This window comes from Sminthopsis crassicaudata, chromosome 2 (genome assembly GCF_048593235.1).
Source record: "Sminthopsis crassicaudata isolate SCR6 chromosome 2, ASM4859323v1, whole genome shotgun sequence".
NCBI lineage: Eukaryota > Metazoa > Chordata > Mammalia > Dasyuromorphia > Dasyuridae > Sminthopsis > Sminthopsis crassicaudata.
Window position 1 is genome coordinate 89,895,802 of NC_133618.1, and position 23,521 is coordinate 89,919,322.

Below are 23,521 nucleotides of genomic sequence, written 5' to 3' on the forward strand. Positions count from 1 at the left end.
ACTCTCCCCTGCCAAAGTGGGGACCCTACGGAAAACTGCGGACCCTGAACAATCTGCCACGGGCAGGCTGTTCTGTGCATACGGATGGAAAGGGTTTACATTCTAAAGGGAGGAGACAAGCGCGGCATAATAGTGCGGAAATGCAAAGTGGGTAAATAGAACGGAGCTGGGAAGGGAGTGTGCTGCAGCTGGATTAGAAGAGGCTTCTTGTGAGAAGATGTTCTTGAACTGGATCTTGAAGAGGAGGATTCTGGGAAGCAGAGATGAGGAGAGAAAGCATTTCCTGTACAGGGGAGTGGCCAGCTTAAAGGGATGGAGAGGGAGTTGAAGCGCTAAGCTGGGGAGCTAGAGGGAAGGCCAGCAAGGCTCCATGTCCGAGTAGGGCTGGAAACACAGGCCGGCGCAGGGCTGTGAGAGGCTCAGAAACTGAACGGAAACGTGTCTGTCTGCCCAGGGTCCCACAAGTGAGCGTCCCAGGCAGCGAGCGCCCAGCAGTAACAGCGCTGCAGCTTTAGAAGCAGCGGCGTCAGCCCCCGAGGGGAGGCCCCTCGACAACACAGGGGCTCTCTCCCAGGTGCCAGAACCTGGTACGTTTGAGGCGTCTGGGACTTCGGGTGAACGTGTTGTCCTTTGAGAGAGGCGAAGGTCAGATACACAGATACGAGAATCCTAGAGCTGATAATTGAGCCCAGGGGAGCTGAAGAGAGCTTTGAGAGGAAAGGGGAATGTGCTAAGAGGCAGGGCTTAGGGAGACCTGCAGTTAGGGTCTAAGCAGGTGATGACAGTCAGCAAAGAATGAGAGGAGTGGGATGGAATGAGATTATGGTCAAATCGAGGAATGTCACATTTTTGTTGTTTTTATATTTTATTTATTCTTAATGTTCACTTAAAATTTTTTCAAGTTCTAAATTTTCTTATTGTACCTTTGAGAAGGCAAGCAATATGATATCAATTATATAAGAGAAGTCATATCATATTTCCCATGTTGCAAAAAGAAAAAAAAAAGTTTTGCTTCAGAGTTGATCAGTTTTCTCTGGAGGTGAATAGGGTTTTTCATCATGGATCCTTTGGATCTATGTGTTGTGCAGAGGAGCTAAGGCTCCCCACTTGGTCCTCATTGCAGTGTTACTGTGTTACTTGGTACGGTGTTCTCCTGGTCCTGCTCACTCCACTTTGCATCAGTTCATATAAGTGACTACAGGTTTTTCTGAAAGCCCATCTTAGAGCACCACAGCATTCCATCCCCTCCCTATGCCACTACTTGTGCAGTGAACGTTAGCGCTTTTCACTGAGAACCTGGAGTACGGGTCAGTGATGGGGAGATCCAGAAGGTGACCATCCCAGATGCGGAGAGGATGGAATGAAGGAGCAAGGCGGGGATCGGTGCTGGGATTCTGGGCCTGGAACTGACCATCTGGACGTGGAATCAGAGGCGACGGAGCACGATGGATAGTGTGTTGGACTTGGCAAGGTCAGGGAGCTCTTGGTTCAAAGCCAGCTCAGTGTGACTAGCTAGTGTGACTGGGCAATAAAATGGGAATAATTGTAACCCCTACTTCACAGGGTGGTTGTGAGGTTCGAATGAGGTGTACAAAGTGCTTTGCAAACCTTCCAGGGGAGTGGGGGCCGTGAGCGTATGTCGGCAGTCATTATTGTATGATAACCACGTGGGAATGGCTAGAAGGTGAGAAGTGCCACGGGGTGGGATGAGCTGGCGCAGTCTGGGCCAGCCTCTTGAAGGAGGCGGGCCACAGAACATGAGCTGCCCAGGTTGTCCTCAGAAAGTACCTGCCCCTTCAGGAAGCACCTTGAGCTGAGTCGGCCCATTCACCCTGGAGCCCTTGGCACTCTGCTTTGTTCAGGTAGCGGACACTCACTCAAAAGGCATTTATCAAACACCAGCCAAGTGTGCAAAGTCGGTCCCCAAATCTGTGCGTTCCCACACTGTACCCAATGGGCACAGAAAAGTGGGCGTGAGGCCCTCGGGGGAGAGAGAGTGCTCTCACAAGATTCAGGAGGGCTGGGAGGGGGGCAGGCAAGGTGGGGGTGGGGGGCACCCCAGTTCTTACTCACCCGCAAGCCAAGCTAAGTGGCCTGGGCTGCTTGTGGGGGTGGCTCCTGCTGCCAGTTTATGACCCTCTCCAAGATCTGTGTTGATTCTCTCTCTCTCTCTCTCTCTCCAGCCTGATGTTCACTAAGGCGAAGCTGGAACGCGTCTATAAAGGCCCAGAGGAAGCTCTCGTGACCTGCAGAAACATGCTGCGCATATGGCAGTCCTTGCACACTACCTCTCTGCTTGGGTAGGGGTCTCTGGGCTTGCGGGGCTGCAGGGAGGGTCCGGCACCGCCCGCTGTGGGAGGAGATGGGGGGGGGGGAGTTCCCACCACCTGCAGTGTAGGAGGAGGGGAAAGGGGCCTGCCAGGTGTAGGTCCTCGTGGGAGTGAAGGCAGCAAGGTAGGAAAACATGGAGAAGGTGAGGAAGCTGGACTTTGAAAGGTCCATGGACTGATCTCAATATAATTGTTTCCTAGATAACGCTGTGGGCTATATTTTAAGCACTTGAAAATATTATTCTGAAACAAGGGTCCAAAGGCTTTCCACCAGCCTGCTGTGACCCAGCACAAGTGAAGAGCCCTGGCCCAGGGAGCAGGAAGTGGAGGAGAGAAGGACAGGAAGGACGGGCTGGAACCAGGCTGGGCTTGCACTTCAGGCTCAGGAGGGCTGGCTTTGTCCAGAAGGCAGTGAGGAGCTGCCCAAGGCTCTTAGAGTGGGTGATGTCATCAGGGTTGTGCCTCAGGAGGATTAATCTGTCAGCAAAGTGAAGGATGGGCTGGAAAGGTGAAGGGACTGGCCTCTAAGGAAGCCGGTGGCAGTAGTGCGAAGGACAAAGTGAGGTCTGAGGGCGGAGAAGGAGAGCTAGGGGAGAGGACCGGCCAGGGGTTTGCAGCCTCGGGGGCTTGCAGAGGGCTGGCCTCTGGCAGAAGAGAAGCCAGGAAAGGAAAAGCAGCAGGCGGCTCCGCTCTGGAACCCCCAGAACATCCCAGTGGGGCTGACCCGCAGGGGGGACGGAGGGGAGAGCAGGGGTGGTCCCAACAGCTGCCCTCCAGCGCGCAGATGAGGAAAACTGAAGTAAAGGCGCTAGCCCGGAGTCACCCCGCCCGGGATGGCAGAGCCAGGACGAGGCCCTGGGTCTTCAGGCCCCTCTCTCTGCCTCCTATTTCATCATCGCCCTCGCTTTTCCAGGGGCTCTGAAAAGGACGGCAGCCTCACCGAGATGCCCGTGCTGAAGAAGCAAGCTGGAATGCATTTGACTCTGCCTGATAATTATGAGGAGGAATCAGGTAAGAAAAACGCCGCGAGGTTGGGGGTTGGGGGAAGGAGGGGAAGAGCATCAGTAACATTTTAAAGTTCACAGAAGAGAAACAATGTTGTGGGGGGGTACACGGCCATCCTGTTAAATTTCATAGATGCTTTTGTAAAAATCCAAATTTATGAAACAAGAACAGGACATCCTCGCCCACCGAGAGCACTGAAAGTGGGGATCATGGCTTCCCCGCACCGGAAGGCCTTGTAGACAGACAGTGCAGGACAGGGCTGGAGGGAGAGGGGCGCGTGGGGCACGTGGGCGCCAGGCCTGCCATGTCCAGTTGGGGAGTTTGCTCTTTTTTTTACAGTTCTGTTCTCAGAGCTGACTCCTTGGCGTGAGAAGTCAGTCATATGAAATTTGTCAGGTACTTGGGTACCACAAAAGGCATTTTCATTAATTGATGGTTGAAGGCAGAACTTTTTTTTAAGTCACCAAGTTCCCATGGCAAGGAAAGTATAAGCAGCATATAATGAAATTTGTGGTTTTCCTGTTTGTTTCCACTTCATGAATATGTCAAAGTTCATTTAGGTGTGACTATAAAGTAATAAACCTGACTCTGCCCTCCCAAATCAAACCAGTGCTTTTATGTCCCTTCCCTGCGTGTCTGTGTGCATGTGTCTGAAACCGGTATCTCGTGAGGAAGGAGCTTTCAAAAGTCATTCATTAAGCTCATGTGAACGCTCCTGTTGTCAAGCAAGGTCATCTGTTTGTTTGGACGCCGAGTTACGGGGAGAGGGGGCGGGAACCTCAGAGTGTGTATGTGGCGGGGGAGGGCCTCTGAGCAGGACCTGAGCCCCCTCATGCTGCCCAGACTGGGCCCTGGTCAAGGGAAAGCCTACCTGTCTGACCACAGTGCAGCAACCGCTGAGCTCCCACGCCGGCCTTCCCAGGCTGTCCTGTAAGCACCGGCCCGCTCAGTCCCGGCGGAGAGGGGGGTCGTTAGGAGGCTGGAATTTCAGTTACGCCCCCCCTGCGCTCCGCCTCGGCGTGTGTAGGCACAGGACCCGCGGTGATCGGTGCGCATTTATGAGCCCGGCGTGGCCGGCCTGTGCCAGGGGCCAGAGGCAGAGTCCCTGCCCTCCCGGCGCTCACACGGGGAGGAAGGAAGCAGCATGGAAGTCATTGGGTAGATACGGATGAAAAGTACCTTGGAGGTGGGCTCCCCCTCCCTCCTCGGGGCCTCACCTCTCCCTCCCCCTCGCAGGCTCTCACGCCGCCTCCTCCATCGCCGCGTCCCGACTGGAGGAGGCCATGTCCGAACTAACGGTGCCCAGCTCGGCCATGAAGCAGGGACCCCTGCAGATGTGGACCACGCTGGAGAGGATCTGGCTCCAGGCAGGTGAGTCCCGCAGCCAAGGGCCAGGGAGGTGTCCGCTCCCCGAGGGGAGGGGGGCCACGTGGAGAATGTACCTGGGGGGTTACCAAACAAGCACGGGCGACTCAGTGGCGGAAGGCCCCAGGCACTGGGATGGGGGAAGGGCAGGAACGGAACAAAGCCAGATTTAGGAGGGAACCCAAACTGAGGCTTGAAGGAACAAGACATTCTAGGGGCAGACTGCGAGGCAGGGATCGCTGTGTCTGAGGACGGAGGCGGCGTCGGAGCGGGGAGGGGGAAAGGCTGTAAAAGCATCTGGAGGCCCTTCAGAGCTCCAGGGCCGGAGGGGTTCGCTTTCTGGCGTAGAAGGAGCCAGCGGCGCTTCTTGAGCAGGGAGAAGCACGTTTGACTTGTACTTTAGGAACACGGCTTTGGCAGTGGCGCCAGGGCCCGTTCAAATAGGATGAAACCGCTGACAGACTGGGGCCTGTATCTGGGTCCGAGCCTGGCTGTTGGGGTGCCGGGAGCCGCCAGTTAGTGATCGGAAGTACGTTTGAACCTCCCACAGAGAGGTCGGACCTTGACGAGGCCTGTGCTCCTCCGTTAGAGACCAGAGCCCCAGGAAGGGGAAAGGCCCCGCGGCGGCCGCCCGATGGGCCGAGCGAGGGCTGAGGGGGGTTAGCCCCCGGTGCCGGGCCCCCTCCCCAGGCTCTGAGGACACGCACCACTGCCTCGCTCCCTGCGGCCCAGTAATGACTCGCGCAGCTGGAGCAGACACTGCAGGGGGGGAAGGGGAAGAAGAGCCAGGGAGCCCTTTAATTCTGGACTCGCCTCCGCTCGGGCCCACTCTTGGCTCCAGGCCTTCCCTCCCTTTTTTTCACCTGTCTCCTTCCTAACCCCCTCGGCCTTCCCTGAAATTCAGTGCAACAAGTATGTGTTACGTGCAGGGCCTAGGGATGGGCAGCAGGGCCTCCCTTCACGGAGCTCATGCTCTGGGACATGCTCAGAAATGCCCCAGATACAGAGCGCCCCTGGCTCTGGCTGGGACTTCGGGTCAGCGCCCCTTCCGGCGCTCGGAAGCTGCATCCTGGGGCGGCCGCCGGGGGGCCAGAGTGTCAGGGCTGGGCCTTCCTCCCCAGGCTTGGCTCCGCTCGGGAGGGCGTGGGTGTGGGGGGCTGAGATTGGGGATCCTGCTCCTCCCGGAGACCCAGACACGACTAGGAGGGCCCTGAAGGGGGGGAGGAAAGCTCAGCCCCAGCTTCAGAAAGCCTCGTCCCCCCTGCAGAGGCTGGCACCCCACTCTGCGCCGCTGGAGGCTTGAGACGTCCCAGCTGTTGAGGAGAGCTTCAGGGAGGGCTCTGGGAACGGGAAAAGAACTGGGGCTTTGGCTCTCGTTCATAGCTATTTTTAGAATAGCATCGAGGGGGAGGGCATCCCTCCCTGTTTCTCTCCTCTTCTCTTTTTTTTGCCTCACCTCTTTGTCTTCCCCTCTCTATCCCTTCCACATCCCCCTTTCCTTCTTTTCCTCCACCGTTCTTTTTCTCTTCTTTACTCTCTGACTCTTTTTTTGTCTCCCTCTGCTTTTCTCTCTCCTTTCTCTTCTCTCCATCTCCCCCTCCCCTCCTTTCTAGGGTCAAGAGCAAAGATAGTAAGTCCTTTTTCTTTAGCCTTCTTTTAGTTGAGCCATTCCTGCTTCCCTCTCTATTCTTCTCTCCTTTTCCCTATCATTTTCTCCTCTCCCTTTCCTTTTTCCCTCTTTTTTCTTGCACATCCACCTCTGTCCTGTCCCCATTTTCCCCATCCTTTACCTCTCCTGTCCTCCCTGTCTGATTTCCCCATCTTCCCTCTCTCTTCTCTCTCCCCTTTCTCCCTGCCCCCCATCCTTTGGTGTGCTCCCCCCAGTTCAGCCCTGGTCTGTCCGATGGGATTATTGTTTGCTCCCGGAGTATTGGTCTCCATGGGAAGGGCCAGAGGCAGCTGGGTACAGACGTGGCGGCCTTGGCTGTGGGTATTGTCCTGCCCCAACAGTGGCTCTTTCCAGTCCTGTGACAGGCCCCCACACCAGGCCCAACTTGTGGTCTCTCTCTTAAACTTGAATCCTAGGTGAATAGCTATGCTCCTGTGAGGCTGTTAATGTTTTCCAGCCTATTGATTGAGGCCCGATTTGTATAAATGCACTGCCTTTCTCCCTACCCCTTATGAAATGCCACCAGGGTGCCTCCGCCCTGGAGAGAGCCCTTGGTCCCCCAAGGCGGTCCAGAATGGATGAGTGCGCGAGCCTGTGCCGCCTCACCATTGACTCTGGAAGGTTCAAGGTTGGGTGGAGGGCAGGCCCTAGGAGAGACTGCCCACCTCACAGAAGGTAACCTCTACGGCCTGTCCCCCCGTCCTGGAACAGAGGGCTGGACGTGGGCATGGAGGGGAAGAGGAGAGAGCGGAGGTATGGCAAGCACTGTGGAGGTGCAGGCCAGGCTGCCTAGGAAAACAGAATAAAGACAGTTCTCAACTCAAGGGAACACAAGTTTTCCCTTTGCTGAGAGAGAGACACTGAGTTGATATTCTCACACACAGAGCCAGAGAATAGGAGGGAGACGAGAAGAGTAGGCTAGTGGGAAATGGGAAAGGAACAAGAAGGAAGGGGAGGGAGGAGAGAACAGGGTGATGGAGGTTAAGAAAGATACGCTGAAAAAGGGTGGAAAGAAAATCAAAATGTCAGGAAGGAGATACAGCAGCTCTCTTTTTGCTGAAATAAAGCGTAACTTGTTAAACAGCAGTAGAAATAATTATCTCCCCTCCCCCTAACATAGAGGGAGGGAAAGAAGGTCCAGGCTTGGGTCTGAGTAAGTCAGCCATGCACACAGCGGGCACGACGCCCACCCCATTCACGCCTCGAGGGCAGGAGCCGGCTTCCTAGGAATCGCCAAGTTTGGTAATGTACTGGGCAGGGAGCGCGGGGAGCCGGGGACACAGGATGTGGGGGAGGAGGAGCCCGGCCCTCCCAGCAGCCCCAGAACCCTCCCACAGCTCATGGTCCTGGGCTACAGTGGGCAGGCTCGGCCTGGGGCAAAGAGCTTTTCAGGCCCCCCAGCTCTGCCTGCCTGGGGCCGTGTCTGGGTTCAGGGGGAATCCCAGGCCCTTCAGAGCTGCTGCAGAGAGCTCCCTCCCTGAGGCAGAGCCTGCTTCCCACAGCGGGCTTTCTGCCTGACTTGTCCCTATCGAGTTGGCAATAACGTGGGATTACTATTCACAGAATTACCCTAGGAAGGCAGGAAAGTGTGAGTGCACACATGTGTACCCCTCTACCAAGTGAGAAAGCAGAATTCAGCCCCAAGCCCGGGAGCCTGCCTCCTCCTCCTCCCCAGCCCCCTCCTCCCACTCCCGCCCGGGCTCTGACCTTGAGTCCTCACCCTTGTGGGACGTGGGTCTCCATGGCAATAGTCTGGGGAAGCCCTCCTCAGAATGAGGTGTTTAAATGCATGAGGTAGATGAGATCGCCAGTCACGCATTTGGCAGATCTAGCCATATTGAAGTCACAATAGCCCACATCCCCCGTCCTCAGACCCTCATACTGAAATCTCTCCCAGAGACCAGAGTTAGCCCCCTCTGCTCTGACTGCAGCAGTCCCGGCATGACCCCTGCTATTCCCAGAGCTGTTCTTGCCCCCCTCCGCAGACCAGCCTCCCCATGGAGACTCTTCCTGACCATTGTTGGGCAGATGTCTGTCCGTGGTCAGGCAGGCCCGTGGCCTCGGGTGCTGACCCTGCCTGTCTTCTCTGCCTCTGTGGTCAGTAAAGCCCTTTTTATTATTTTTTTATAGCTTTTTATTTACAAGATATATGCATAGGTAATTTTTCAGCATTGACAATTGCAAAACTTTCTTTTCTAATTTCCTCCCCCCCTTCCTCCAACCCCCCCCAGATGGCAGGTTGACCAATGCATGTTACATATGTTAAAGTATAAATTAAATGCAATATATGTATACATGTCCAAACAGTTGTTTTGCTGCACAAGAAGAATCAGACTTTGAAACACTGTACATTTAGCCTGTGAAAGAAATCCAAAATGCAGGCGGACAAAAATAGAGGGATTGGGAATTCTATGTTGTTAGGATTCTTACAAGGTGCTAAGTCACTGGAATGGTAGAGACAATAATTATCTAATTTAGCATGGTTCAGTATGATTGATTTAATACTACAAGGAGATGTTATGGGCCAGAACTTGAAACAACAAATAATGGTTTTCTAGTGATGAAATGATTGGTGTGCAGCATATAAGCAAGAAACTCTCAGGGTCAAAGGGGACTTTGGGAGATTCACAATCCCACTCTTGGAGGCAGAGTCAAGATCCATCCTTTGAGCTGGCTGGAGACATTCGGACAAGAGCTCTCAGGAACCAAGGAGAGAGATGGGCCTCTTAAAGCTAACCGGGCCCAAGGAAGGAGACAAGACTTGGAAGGAGAAAATAAAGGATCTGGACTTTAACTCCTGGCTGCACTTGGGATTATTGAACTGAACTGAAACTAAGGCTGCCTCCAGAAGCTCCCCAAGGAATCTGCTCCCGGAGAACATTATAATTTAGAAAAAAGAACATTACACTATGTCGTGGTTCATAGTCATCTCCCAGAGTTCTTTCGCTGGGTGTAGCTGGTTCAGTTCATTACTGCTCTGTTGAAACTGATTCGGTTCATCTCATTGTTGGAGAGGACCACGTCCATCAGAATTGATCATCATATTATATTGTTGTTGAAATATACAACCATCTCCTGGTCCTGCTCATTTCACTCAGCATCAGTTCATGTAAGTCTCTCCAGGCCTTTCTGAAATCATCAGTTGGTCATTTCTTACAGAACAATAATATTCCATAATATTCATATACCACAATTTATTCAGCCATTCTCCAATTGATGGGCATCCACGCAGTTTCCAGTTTCTGGCCACCATAAAAAGGCGGCCACAAACATTTTGGCACATACAGGTCCCTTTCCCCTCCTCAGTATTTCTTTGGGATATAAGCCCAGTAGTAGCACTGATGGATCAAAGGGTATGCACAGTTTGATAACTTTTTGGGCTTAGTTCCAAATCGCTCTCCAGAATGGTTGGATTCTTTCACAACTCCACCAGCAATGTATTAGTGTCCCAGTTTTCCCACAGCCCCTCCAACATTGCACATAATCTTTCCCTGTCATCCCAGCCAATCTGACAGGTATGTAGTGCATCTCAGAGTTGTCTTAATTTGCATTTCTCTGATTAATAATGACTTGGAGCATCTTTTCATATGACTAGAAATAGTTTCAATTTCTTCATCTGACAATTCTGTTCATATCCTTAACCATTTATCAATTGGAGAATGGCTTGATTTCTTATAAGAAAGGTTTCTTATTTCTGTATATTTTGGAAATGAGGCCTTTATCTGAACCTTTGACTGTAAAAATATTTTCCCAGTTTATTGTTTCCCTTCTAATCTTGTTTGCATTAGTTTTGTTTGTACAAAAACTTTTCAATTGATATAATCAAAGTTTTCCATTTTGTGATCAGTAATGATCTCTAGTTCTCCTCTGGTCATAAACTCCTTCCTCCTCCTCCACAGGTCTGAGAGGTAGACTCTCCTCTGTTCCTCTAATCTATTTATAATCTCATTCTTTATACCTAAGTCATGAGCCCATTTTGACCTTATCTTGGTGTACAGTGTTAGGTGTGGGTCAGTGACTAGTTTCTGCCATACTAATTTCCAGTTTTCCCAGCAGTTTTTGTCAAACAGTGAGTTCTTATCCCAAAGGCTGGGTCTAGTAAAGTGCTTTTTAAAAAAGCCTCCGTCCCGGGGCATTAAGACAAATAGGTATGTGTTCTGACTAGAAGAACTGAAGGGAACTAGAGGGCCTGAAGGCCATCCGTGGTCCGACGGCCGCCGAGCGATCGCCGCTCCCGATGCTACCAGCCGTGGGCCGTGGGCGGGTCACACCACCTGAGCCTTGGCCGGTGATCCGTGTGGCACCCGCCTCCTAGGGCAGCGAGCTTTTAAAGAACTACACAAGGCGCTCTGAAAACCTTAGTGCCGCTTTAAGCCTTAATAGCTTTAAAACCGCGTGTAGCCTTTGAAGGCCTTCTCCCCCTGCCGTGGCCTGGCCCGGCACAGAACGAACCCCCGGCCGGTGTTCTGTCACTGCCTTCCGCAGAGGGCAAGCTCAGCTCTGGCTCGGGGTGGGAGGGGGCGCCCACGGCGCTGCCGTCCCTGGGCGGGGGCTCTGAAAAGCCCCGGCTCGCTCCCCCCCTGGCTGTCGGGCTCCTCTTTCACGCGGGAGTGGGACTTGTTTTCGGCAGGAGCCGCCCAGCGGAGGCCGTGGGCAATGAGCCCCCTTGAGGTGGGGGTTTTCAGGCCGAGCATCCAAGGGCTTGGATGGGCCGTGCCTTGGGCGGCGCTGTGCTCGAGGGGTCCTGGGGGCCACCATGATGGTACAGGGCTCGGAGGGAGCTGCCCTGGAACAGGAGCCCGACTTGTAATGGCTTCCTCTTCTTTTCCCTCCACGCGGTCTTTGTTCTCCACGTCCCTGCCCACCGGCCAGGCCTTGTGTCTCTGGCTCGTGCACTGTGCCGGCTCACCTGGGAGAACCCCTTCCCAGCCCCTCATTGAGCTTAAGAAACCTTCCGGAGAGCGGCTGCCCCGGGCCTGGTGGGGCATCTGAGCACTGCTGGGAGGAGTTTGGCGAGGCTGGAGAGCAGAGGGACACCCCCCCCCCCCCGGCACTGCACGGACCGCCTGGGCGACCCCCTGAGCCTCGCACTGGCCTCTCTCCCCAGGACACCGGGTGGGTCTCCCCCATGGGAGGGCCAAGGTCCGGGAGAGAGGGCCCAGAGCGACACGGCGCACGCTGGAGCCTGGCAGGGGACGGCGCGGGCGCCCTGGTCACGAGGGCGGGAGCCGACTGGAGCCTGGGTGAGCCGGACAGAACCGGCTGGAGGCAGTGGAGGCAGCAATCCGGCTGGCCTCAGAGCGAGGGGCCCACGGGGCAACGTGAGGGGCTCAGTACCAGCGGCCTGATGGGAGGGGCGGCGGCAGCCTGGGACGGAGCTCGACTCCTCGGGGCCGAGGCCAGAACGTGGGCATCGCGGGCTTTGTCCAAGCAGGGGAACGGTGCCGGGGTCTTGTGGCTGAGCGCAGGGCCACGGGGCACGGCCTGTGGGGGGGACTCAGCTCTGGGAAACAGGAGCCTCCTGGGAGGCTCCCGGGGGCTTCCCACTGAGCTGCCAAGGAGGGGCCGCCCTGTGGCTTCCATGTGTCCTCATAGTCTCCGTGCAGTCTCCCCTGGTGGAGAGGAGGCTGGGACCCTTATTGGTCTCCCGTACGCCGGGCACCCTGCTAACGTGGTCCTGGCAAGGGCGGCTATCGCTGTCACCCCCACTTTATAGATGAGGAAACTGAAGTAGAACCTGGGTGACTCAGCAGGAGCACAGCCTCCTTTATACTCCCCCACTGCCCGCCTGCACGGCTGAGCCAGCGCCAGGAGGTGCTCTGAGCGCCCCCACTTTACAGACAAGGAGACTGAGGCAGGTCGGGCCTGGTGGCTTAGCCAGGCCTGGAGCTGGGAGGCCCGAGGCAGGTCGGGGCCGGGACGGAGGCCCACCGCCCCCGTGCCCACAGACTGCGGGGGGCCCCAGCAGGGCTCCGGTCTCGGCGGCCGCGGGCCAGCGCTGGAGGAGCCGCCGCCGAGGGGGCGCAGCCTTGTTCCCGGGCAGAACTCTCGCCCGCCGCTCTGGAACTGATCTCTGTCAGGGGGCTTGGCGGTCTCTGGTTAGCGGGGAAGGGAGGGGAGAGAGCCGGCTGGGGCGGGCGGGGGGTATCTCGGGCAGGCGGGCCCCAGATCACCCTAAGGACCGTGGGCGGGCGGGGGCCGAACCGCCTTCCCCTCCTCCTTGCTCCCCCACCAACCCTCCCTTTTTCTCCTTTCGTAGCGGAACTTTTCATGGAGCAGCAGCACCTCAAAGAAGCAGGCTTCTGCATCCAGGAGGCGGCCGGCCTCTTCCCCACGTCCCACACCGTGCTCTACATGCGGGGGAGGCTGGAAGAGATGAAGGGCAACTTGGAGGAGGCAAAGCAGCTCTACGATGAAGCCCTGACCATCAACCCCAATGGGCTGAAAATCATGCACAGCTTGGTGAGTGCAGAGCCAGGCCCCCTCCTCCCCACCCGGCCTGTTCTCACCCTCCTCCCCTCCCGGCCTGTTCTCACCCTCCTCCCCTCCCGGCCTGTTCTCACCCTCCTCCCCTCCTGAGGGCGGAGCGGGGCAGGCCGCAGAGCGCCCCCGCCATGGGGGGGGGAGCGCGGCCTCGGAGGCCCTCTGACTTGGGGGGAGCGCGGCCTCGGAGGCCCTCTGACTTGGGGGGAGCGCGGCCTCGGAGGCCCTCTGACTTGGGGGGAGCGCGGCCTCGGAGGCCCTCTGACTTGGGGGGAGCGCGGCCTCGGAGGCCCTCTGACTTGGGGGGAGCGCGGCCTCGGAGGCCCTCTGACTTGGGGGGAGCGCGGCCTCGGAGGCCCTCTGACTTGGGGGGAGCGCGGCCTCGGAGGCCCTCTGACTTGGGGGGAGCGCGGCCTCGGAGGCCCTCTGACTTGGGGGGAGCGCGGCCTCGGAGGCCCTCTGACTTGGGGGGAGCGCGGCCTCGGAGTGCCTTTTGATTGTGACCTCCTCGGTTCTCAGAGTTAAAGCCCAGAGGGTCTCTCTCTGGTCCAGTTGCTGACACCGTCATTCCCGTCATTCACCCTGAGACTGGACTCCTTGTTAGCTTAAGCCAGATATTGGTATTTCCTGGGTCAGCAGGTCAGAAACAAACTTTTCTTGCTTATGAAAAAAGAGTCTGGGTCCTCTCCACAAGCAGGTTCTTTCCTCCTCTTCTGAGCGCACTCTCCTTCCGGCTCCAGGGCCCGAAGGGAGCGGCAGGACCCTGAGAGGTTCCCCCTTCTCCCCGGAGCCCCTTGTTGACAGGGGGCGGGGTCCGCAGCGCGTGGGGCGAGGAGGTGCTTGCTTCCCTAGAGTCTGTCAGAGCCCGGGCTGAAGAGCAGCTGAGGGATCCTGGAAGTTAGGGGTGGAGGGCCAAGTGGTCCTTCCCCAGGCCCCGCCATACAGTCCCAGGGACACTGGCCTCCAGGGCCGGCCTGTGGCGCGGGCCCTCCTCACTGAGGTTTTTTACGTGGCCTCGTGTCGGGGGGGCCCTCCCCGCTCGCAGGGCTGCTGTGGGGAAGCGGACAGATAGGAAAGCAGCACCCGGAGGTGACTATTCAGGAACCTGCAGTCTGGGATGTTCAGAATCCCCCTCCCTTCCCTTCAGTCCCTGCGCAGGTTGCCAGGGAAACCTGACCAGCGAATAGAACGGGGAACCGGCGGGGCGTGTCCTCCCCGGACTCTGTGCGCGCCTCGCTCCCTCCTTCCCACTTTCAGACCACGAAGCCCAGTGAGAGAGGTGGGGGGCAGGCGGGGGGGGGGCGAGGGCAGGGGCCTTTCACAGAGAGGAGCCGTCACCTCGCTTCTGGGGGAAGAGACCAGGGACACTCGAGCATCAGGGCGCTCCAGGAGCAATGGGACGCCGCGTTTCCTCTGCCCTTATTGCTGCTTATTAGTAGCTATTTTCAAGGAATTGAAGTTATTTTCAGGGTCAGGTCTCCATGGTAACAGAGCATGCGCCCGCCGCAGCTCCCGCAGACAGCTTCTGGAGCGGCTCTCCGTGTATCCGTGGGCACCGCACTTATTTTAACGCCCAGGCCGGCCCAGCCCCGGGGCAGCCACCAGCCGCCACGCTCTCCCAGTCCCTCCTTCTCGCCCCCCCCCCCCCCCCCCCCCAGCATCTCGGCAGGTGCAGTGGCAGGAGGCACAGAGTGGATCCAAGAACGGGCCTCTGTGACCCTGGGGCTTCCTCCCCCGGCGACCTCGCTGGGAGAGCTTCCCTGGGTGTGCCTCAGTCTTTAAAGTGGGGGGGGTCCTGCCTACCTGAAAAGCAGGGAGCCTTCCACAAGCTCATGGGAGCCAGGTCAGTCAGCACGCACTCATGGGGCCGCGGGGGCCGCGGGCAGAGACCCGGATTTCGTCTAAGACACAGGCCCCGAGGAGGCCCTGGAAGGTCACTGTGAGCAGAGGCGAGGCAGGGGAGCCGCCCAGAGGCCCGCGGCCCCGGCTTGGGAAGGGCTCCCAGAGGGAAGCGGGGAGGGGCCGGACTGAAGAGTGGCCGGGACTCGGAATCGGGGTGACGTGAGGCCCAAAGAGCCAGCTTGAGGAGCGCTGGTGGCGGGCTGAGTGGAGGAAACGCGCACTCAACAAGTGTGGGCCGGCCGACCGTCGCTGGGAAAGGGGCCATCGAAACCCGGCATTGAGAAAGCCCGTCGCTGAGCGGGAGTCCCCCTACAACGCGCAGGGCCCAGGAGCCCGGGCCGGCGAGGGGTGCAGCGGGAGGTGCGGGGCCGGAGCCAGGAGGGCTCCTCTTCCCGCCTCAGACGCTTCCTAGCCAGTCACTTCACCCTGTTTGCCTCGGATTCCTCACCTGTAGGAGGGAATGGCAAACTGCTCCAGGATCTGCCAAGGAAGCCCCAAGTGGAGGCAGGAAGGACTGCCCACGGAGCTCTGGGAACAAGGGCTTGTCTCTGTCTCCTTCCCTCTGCCCCCCAGCAGCCCCTGCCTTCGGAGGGGCGCCTCCCGCCCCTCCCAGCTCTCTGCCCTTGGAGACCAAGCAGAGGGAGCCTTCCCCGGGAGAGTGCTGCGGGCACCAGCGCGCCCCTTCTCCTGGTGCTCGTCCGGAGAGAGGGAGAGGCACCGGGCGCCCTGAATGGCTGCTGGGCTTCCGAAGAGCAGGGTCCCTCCAGACTAGTAGTCGCAGATCCTACAGCCTGGCGGGGTAAAAGAAATGCATAGCAAGGCGCCGTTTTCAACCTCCCTGTAGCGGCAAAGGCCGTCTCTCCAGGACATCCCCGGTCCGTTAGTAGGTGCCGAAGGGCCTGCTCTGCTCCGGGGAGTGCCGGCGTCTCTTAGCTGTGGGCCTGGGAGCCACCAACTCCTCCTCCACCGCGCTCAGCCTCTGAGACGGGAATGGCAGCTTCCTCCCCTGGACTCTTGTGAAGATCAAAGGGGACGCTGAGGAGCAACATGACAGCAGCACCCCGTGAGTCTGACCTGTGGGAAGTAATCCCGGGCCTCTGTGGACTTATTTACAGCCTCAGTGTGCTCCCTCTTAGGGGTGAAGGCTGCAGGGCTAGTCAAGGCCTCCGGTCCTCTTCTCCATCTCCTTGAGGCTCATATGGTCCCAGCAGGGGCCTCCCTCCGCCCCTCCCCCTCATGGTCCCAGCACGGGGCCTCCCTCCGCCCCTCCCCCTCATGGTCCCAGCACGGGGCCTCCCTCCGCCCCTCTTGTGCCCCGTGGCCGGCCTTGGTAAGACCCTCAGTGGCTAGGCCACGCTCCCTCTCTGTACTGTGAGTTTGTGCCCCCAAGAGCTCCTGCCGCCGGCCCCGCGGACACGCTCAGCATGGGCTGCCCGGGACAAGGTCCGCTTCCGTCGGTCTCGTCTCCCAGAGCAGAGAGCCGTGTGATCCAGGAAGGGATCCCCGTGCTGTGACAGAACCGCCGTGAGAGTCGCGTTCCCCGCGTTTGCGTCCTAGTCTGTGGGTCTCCGGGAAGGACGAACGTGACCGGGCGTAGCCTGAAGTCAGACATTGGTGAAGGCGCTGGCTGAGCCCCGCGCCCTTCCTCCACCCCGGGCTGGCCGTCGGCGAGCACTTGGAGGAAATCCTTCTCGGAGTCTTTGCCGGGTCAAGAGCCGCCTGCGTGGGGGCCGGTGAGCGGGGGTCCCGGGGGCAGGGGCGGCGATGAGGCTTCCCCGAGAGAGCCGTAGGTCTAAAAGCTCAGGATCAGCTTCCATCCCTCCCCAGCCTTGCTTGGGCCACCGGAGCCCCGGCGTTCTTTGCCCCGCGGGCTCTGAGGGAGTCCCTGTTTGGGCACCTGGCGCTTCTAGCTCAGTTCTTTGAGGGGTCTGTGCTATGGAAAGCGAGAGGCTTTTATGTCCAAGTGAAAATCATCAAGTTCAAATCAAATAATGGGACCTGGCTTGACATTCCCCGGTCGCTGGGGTTCAGCCCTTTCACGGGCCGCCCAGCGTCTCTTGGAAATGAACTTTTCCAGCGTGATGGAGGGGAAGGAGGCCGTGGGCCAGACAGCCCATTGTGAGCCCTGCCCCGGGCTGGCCTCGTGCCGGGCACTCAGGAGAGGAAGGAGGGGGCCTCGTCAAGGAGCTCACGCTTTCACGCAAGCTGCCATGTGCAAACGCTTACAGGAGTGTGCGCTGGAAGTAATCTCAGGAAAAGGCGCGGGGGCTGGCGCTGAGGCCTGCAGGAAGCCCGAGAAATCAGGAGCCAGCGTTGGGAACAAGAGAGCCTCAGGCAGGGGGACTTCACCTCTCTGAGCCTCAGCTTCCTTGTTTGTAAAATTTCGTGTTCATTTTGATGCTGTTGTGAGAGAAGAAATCCTTAATATGTGGTGCACGCACATGCACACGCGCGCACACACACAGTTATTATTGTCAGATACGGCTGAGGAACCTCACCTGAGCTTCGTTGCCCAGGAAGGTAGGTTCTCTTGAAAGCCCAGAAGGATAATCACAGGCTGCAGCAGTCACAGAGGGCCTATTATGAAGAGGGAAGACTTGGATTTTGTGTGTCTGGGTTTGAAATCTCCCTTTGCCATTTACTACCAGTTAATGAAATGGTGTTACATTTGGACCTGTTTTCTTTCTTTCTTTTTTTTTTTTCCTGTTCTTTTGGTTTTGTTTTATTGTTTCTTGATTTTCATAGAGTTATTACCTTCCATTTGTCCAATTCTAATTTTCAACAAATTTTTTTCCTCAGTGAACTCTTTTCCCACTTGACCAATTTTGCTTTTTTTGGCATTCATATTAGCTTTTTGTATTTCCTTTTGCACCACATTTAATTCTCTTCTCAATTTTTCCTCAGTCTCTCTTAATTGCTTTTTAAAATCCCTTTTGAGCTTTTCCATGACCTGAGAGTCTTTAAATGTAGAATGTAGAAGCTTTGACTTTGTTATCTTCTCCTGAGTGTGTATTTTGATTTCCTTATCACCATAGTAACTTTCTCTAGTCAGCATCTTTTTCTGAGCCTTGGGTGGAGGATGCCCTGTCCCAAGCTTCAGGGTTTTTGTGCAGCGGTCCCATCTGTCCAGTGGCCTTGCCCCCAGCTCCGGCCTTGGTTTCCTAGGACTCACACAGCCATGGAGGCCAGAAAGAATGAGCCTTCCTTTTCCCAGAATTCCCTGGAGGCCATGCTGCCCCCCAGGACTGCTGCCATGAAGCTCACCTCCTTCCAGAAAAGGCTTTTGGGGAGTCATTGCTAGAGGCTGCTATCTCTTGCCTGACACAGAAAACTTGGGCAGAGGAAGGAAAGGGAGAGAGAGGTGGTCTCTGAAAGATTCTAGGGCAGGGAGGGGCCTGCTTAGCCTTGTTTCCTATTTCTGGAGGAAATTTAACAGACCTTAGAGATCTTCCTGAAAATGTTTCTTCTGCACCATTTATAAATCTCACCCATCTAACAAACTGAGGTTTAGTGATGGCCGGGAAAGGTTATAGAGAAAACTCAGTACCTCTTAATACTATGTATTGATTATGGTAACGACAGTGATAATGATTCTATCTCTATGTATAAAGAGATACATCAGTACACATATGACATTATGTGGGACTGGAGCGATGCTCATTGGTCTAAGGATCTCTGAGTGAAGAAGTTCCCTCTCCTGCCGCAGGTTGGCACCTGCTTTTAAGGTATTGCCCGAGGACATCGAAGGACTTAGCCAGAGTTTGCCCAGTATATGGCTGAGGCAGGATGAAAGCCAGCTTTTTGTCACCAGTGCCAGTAACCACTAGGCTACATGGCCTAAGGTTTGCAAAGTGCATAACATAATTAAATCAAAACCTCAAAGCAGGTTTGGAAGGGCTATTCCAGGCATGATCGTTTCCATTTTGCAAATGGGGAGACTGACCTTCTCTGAGTTAGTGATTTGCTCCTGGTCACACAGATGGGCCTGTTCAGTCCCCACGTTCTCCCCGTACCAGGGGCTGCTTCGAGAGTGGCTCTCATCCTCATGCAGTACGATGGCTGGCTCTTCTCAGTTTCATGACTAAAAAATGGCCGTGCAACTGACCCCTGACTGCAGTGGGCCATCCCATGTATGTGCACCATCAGCCAGAATGGCAAAGGCGTGACCTGGAGCCCCCGTGGCACTCGATGCACTTGGTCAGGCTGGGAACTTCACACACCCAGAGGAAGTGTTATGAACGTGGTTTTCTTTTTGCTCTCATTCCCAGTGGGAAAAGCAATAGACCTTTCTTGAATCTAGCCCATCTTCTTTTCCTTTCTCTTCTTCCCCCACCCTCTTTGCCTCCCATGGCCTTTAGGGTAACCATTCCCTCCCAGTCAGCCATGAAGATTGCCTTTTTAGATGAGAGATGTCCAGGCTCCAGTCCCCCTTCTTCAGAATTGATCTTCCCCCTCACTACCCCTCAAACCCCCAGAGCAAGAACAGACAGACCAGATTATCCTGGGGAGATGCAAGTGATTTAATTACCCAGGTTGTAATTTCCAGAGCGTTCCCAGCTCCCTTTTCCCTCCAGATCCCCTAGGGAGATTGGAAGGATGCATCCTCCTCTGATGAGGATTTGCTGATGGATTATTCCCACTCGTTTGTTCCACCTCAGGTGCCAGCACGGAGCAGGCCTTCTCGGCCCTCCTCTGGCCCAGCCCTGCAGAAGACAGGCCGGCTTGGTCGAGGATCACCATGGCCTCTGAGCCCAATCTAAACTCTGGGACTCTGTAAGGGATTCAAGTGGACCTTGCACACCCAGCGCGAACTTGCAGCCTCTGCTGCCCATCCCTGTGCAGTGAGCCCTGCAGCAGATCCGAGCACGGCCAGCTGGGCTGTGGTGACCGGGACCAGCCCTAGAAGGAGAAAAGGAGCTCTGTCTCATGCTGGGGGGACATCCAGCTGAGGGACCAACGGTGTCCCCTCTCTGGGGCGCAGGGGCCCTGGGGCTGTTTGCCTTAGCCGGCTCACCACCACCCTAGAGGCTGATAGGGCAAGGATCACCTAAAGGAGCCGCTGTCATTTGTCAGTGTGGGAAGCATTCTTTTGAAAAGCTCTCGTGTTCTCGCAAACCGCTGCAAAGGCCTTCCTGACTCAAAGAACAAAGACCTTGCTCTCCTCAACATACCTGTGGGGGCCAGAGAGCCGGACCAGTCAGGAAGTCCCGCCATTCCCCCTGCTGGCCACTTCCCCCTCCTGCTGAGCCTTTCCCCCCACTGATCACCCTCCCCTGCTGGCCACCCCCCTCCACTGACCACTTCCCTCCTCCCCCCTGGCCACCCCTCTCCACTGATCACTTCCCTCCCCTGACCACTTCCCTGCCCCCCTGCTGGCCACCCTCCCCACTGACCCCTTCCCTCCTCCCCCCTGGCCACCCCCCTCCACTGACCACTTCCCTCCTCCCCCCTGGCCACCTCCCTCCACTGACCCCTTCCCTCCTCCCCCCTGGCCACCCCCCTCCACTGATCACTTCCCTCCCCTGACCACTTCCCTCCCCGCCCCGCTGGCCACTCTTGATCTAGATTGGTAGAGGTTTCCTCACTTGAAACCTCCTGTCCCAGGAAAGTCATGTGTCTGGGCCCCCTGGCCCCAGTGAGAATCAGAAAGGCAGTTTGTCAGCAAACAGTAATTAAGGTAATTGGTAGAGCAGTGGATGGAGAGCTGGACTTGGAGTCCAAATCTTGGATTTAGGTATTAAGTAGCCATGTGACCCTGGACAGGTCACTTGGCCTTTGCCTCGGTTTCCCTGTTTATAAAATGGGGGTCACCATTGCATTTGCCTCCCAAGTTATTTTGAGGGCAAAGTGAAATATCTGCAAGGCATTTTGCAAACCTCAAAATGCTCTATGAATGCTGGCTATACTTAGAGCGCCTGATATAATTCTCGCGCCAGCTCTGTGACCGTGAGCCCTCTGCTTCTCCTGCAAATCTCAGTTTCTTGATCTCCAAAATGGGCACCATGCCATCAGCCTGTTAGCCCTGGGCCTGGCAATGAAGACAGAAGCTTGGTGTTCAGTGATGTTGGTGTCCCTTGGAGGGTCCCTGGAAATGCAGAATATTTAGTAAGTTCAGAAGGATTGGCAGAGGAAGGCCCCGTGGAGCCAGGCTGGGACAGAAGCGAGGGGTCCTGAGAGCACAGTGAGGAAGGACCCGGCCTGGGGCTCAGACTTGGCTGCCCTGGGGGGGGGCCGGGCCCCCGGTGGGGAGGGGGCCCGGGGAGGAGCGGCTATCCCTGCTCTCCCCGTCGCTCCCCACCACAAGCAGCGGCCACCCCGGTTGAAGAGCAGGGACAGAGGAACCGAGCTGTGGAGTTGGCTCCCCCTCCTACAGAGTCATCACGGCTTTCAAGGCCTCGGGGGCGGCAGGTGGCCGAGGAGCAGCGAGGAGAGCAGAAGATGGTTCCTGTTAAATTCAGCAGGCCTTGCTCAATGATGAGATGATGACGGCTCCTGTTTGTGAAAGCCTTGAGCCTTTGCAGAACCTGCCCCCACCACCACTTACGCCCATTGTACAGATGAGACCACAGAAAAGGGCCCCGGTTTCTTGTGCCCAGGATGAGAGCTGGCGGAGCCCAGCCAGGCCTCCAATTCCTGGAGGACAGGACGGGCCCAGAGAGCCCAGGCAGTGTCCCCAGACCAGAGTTCAGTGACTGGGGGAGACAAGAAGAGGGACGCGAGGTGTGGTGGGAAGAACGCAGGGTCTGGGGAGGGCGGCCGGGGCCTGCCGTGCTGCTGAGCCCCTCTTTGACGTGGGCCAAGGCTCGAAGGGACGAAGCAAAACGAGGCACCGACAAACTGGGGAGCCCGGGGAGAAGCGTGTCACGGGTCATTAAGGAGTCTCCACATAGCTTTCCTGAGGCACTCAAGAAGCTTCAAGGGTTCCCCTCCCTTGTTTGGTATTTAATGTTCCCTGTGGATTCTCCAAGAGGAGAGCTCAGGCCTGGTCTGGGCAGGGCAGAGAGAGAGTCCAGGACAATTAGAACTGTCTCTAAGTGGAAGTGGGTGCTTCCCAGCGCGAGGAGGATGGAGGAACCCCCAGGGAAATGTGTTCAGTGGGAGCTCCCCCACCCTGTCTGCGACTGAGTGATGGCCTGGGTCCTTTCTACCTTTGTCTTCCATTCTCCTCCCTGTTCTCGTGGGGTTCTGCTGGCTGGCTTAGACAGGCCCATGGCCATTCTCTTCCCCCTCCCCGTCATGAAGTCGTTCTTTGGCCCTCTGGGGTGTTCTGGGCAACAGGGAGTAGGTGGAGTATGCTCAGTCCTGGGGGGCAGAGTGCAGCCATGGGGGAACTGCCCAAGAGGCCAGACGCAGACTTGGAGAAGAGGGAAGCCTTCCTAAACCTGGAGCTGCCCCCGAGGCCTTCGGCCACCTGGGGTGCACCGGGCGCTCTTCGGGAGTCTTCAGACAGAGCTTCCCAGGGGGAAGGCTCAGAGGGGGTTCCCCCACCTCCCCCAGCTCCTGGAGTCTGAGAGTCAGCCACAGCTGCAGGCCCATTCCGGAGGATTCAGGCAACCTCAGACTGATACAGGAGGAGCTCGGGAAAACCCATTAATGGGGACACTAAAATATTTGGCTTTGAAATAGGACAAAGGCTGAGTTTATGGGATTTAAAGCAATTAATTTTTAACCTCACATTTTACCAACTCCTAATTTTTATGAATCAGTATTGCAAGAGCTAATTAGAGATTTTTGCTCGAATTGATCATTGAGATACTTATGTCTTTGTATTTTTTTAACCCTTGCAATTATTTGGTAATAGGGATGAGGAAGGAGAAGGAAAATTTCCAGCACTGACAGTTACATACATTTTAAGGTTCATTTGCGGTACATTAATTTTTAATTATAATAAATCACTCCTGACTAATCATATAAACAGCAAAAAAAATCGATTTTTATAGTCCCTTGCCTGAATCATGAGCCAGAAGCTGAGTCTCGGTCTACTGGCCGCTCCCATGGTTTCCAGGAGCCAGGTCCTTTCATTGAACTTTCCCAGGGATGCGGCTCTCCCAGGTATCCTGGGTCAGAGCAGAGACGCCAGGAATAACATTTTGGCACTGGCAGAGTGGCTGGTTGGCTCCTGACGCCCAGCTCCCTCCCTCTCTCCTCGCCACTGCCAGGGCTTTTTCTGTGTCCTTTCCTGTGGGGTCTGAGTGGTCATTGTCTCACCGGGGTACAGAGGGGTGGCCCCAGCAGTCAAAGCCCGGCCCTTCCTGGTTGGGCAGTAGATGGCTGATCCCTTCAGGCTCCTGGTGGTCCGTAATCCTAAACCCGGGGTCTAGGAGGGGGGCGGTAGCTGGTCATGCCTCAGAGTACCGAGAACCCACCCAGTCAGCATCTGCACTCTCCCAGGGAGCTTTTAGGGGCTACGAAGCTCTGTCTGGCATGACTGTGATGGCGAAATCCCAGGCGCTCCAGGTTTTGTGGCGTTCACAGAGCCCAGGGCAGTGGGCCCCGTGGGTTCCCAGATTGTTTCTCTGCCTGTCACAAGCAGCTCTCCCCTTTCCCACCCCAAGCCATGCTGCCCGTCCCCCAGGGGCTTCTTTCCAGAGTGGGGCCCACATGCTCCTCCTCTGCCCAATTGTCTGCGCTGTGCGGGAGGCAGAAAGCCGGGGAGCCCTTCCTCCCAGCTCTGAAGTTCTGGCCGTGCCCAGGGTAAAAGACGGCCCTGAGTCTCTGCCCACCATCCTCCCTCCCCCCGCTCCCCCCCCCCCAATCATTACCTCCC

The 23,521-nt window shown here is 56.6% G+C and overlaps 1 protein-coding gene across 1 annotated transcript in view; it reads left to right on the plus strand.

The window, feature by feature from the left end:
- Positions 1-23,521, plus strand: part of TTC7A (tetratricopeptide repeat domain 7A) — a 169,166-nt gene that overhangs the window by 136,979 nt on the left and 8,666 nt on the right. Inside the window, exons 16-19 of the mRNA XM_074286770.1 lie at positions 2,184-2,300; positions 3,244-3,341; positions 4,572-4,706; positions 12,629-12,831. Coding sequence (XP_074142871.1) covers positions 2,184-2,300; positions 3,244-3,341; positions 4,572-4,706; positions 12,629-12,831 — 553 coding nt within the window. The remainder of the gene's footprint in view (positions 1-2,183; positions 2,301-3,243; positions 3,342-4,571; positions 4,707-12,628; positions 12,832-23,521) is intronic.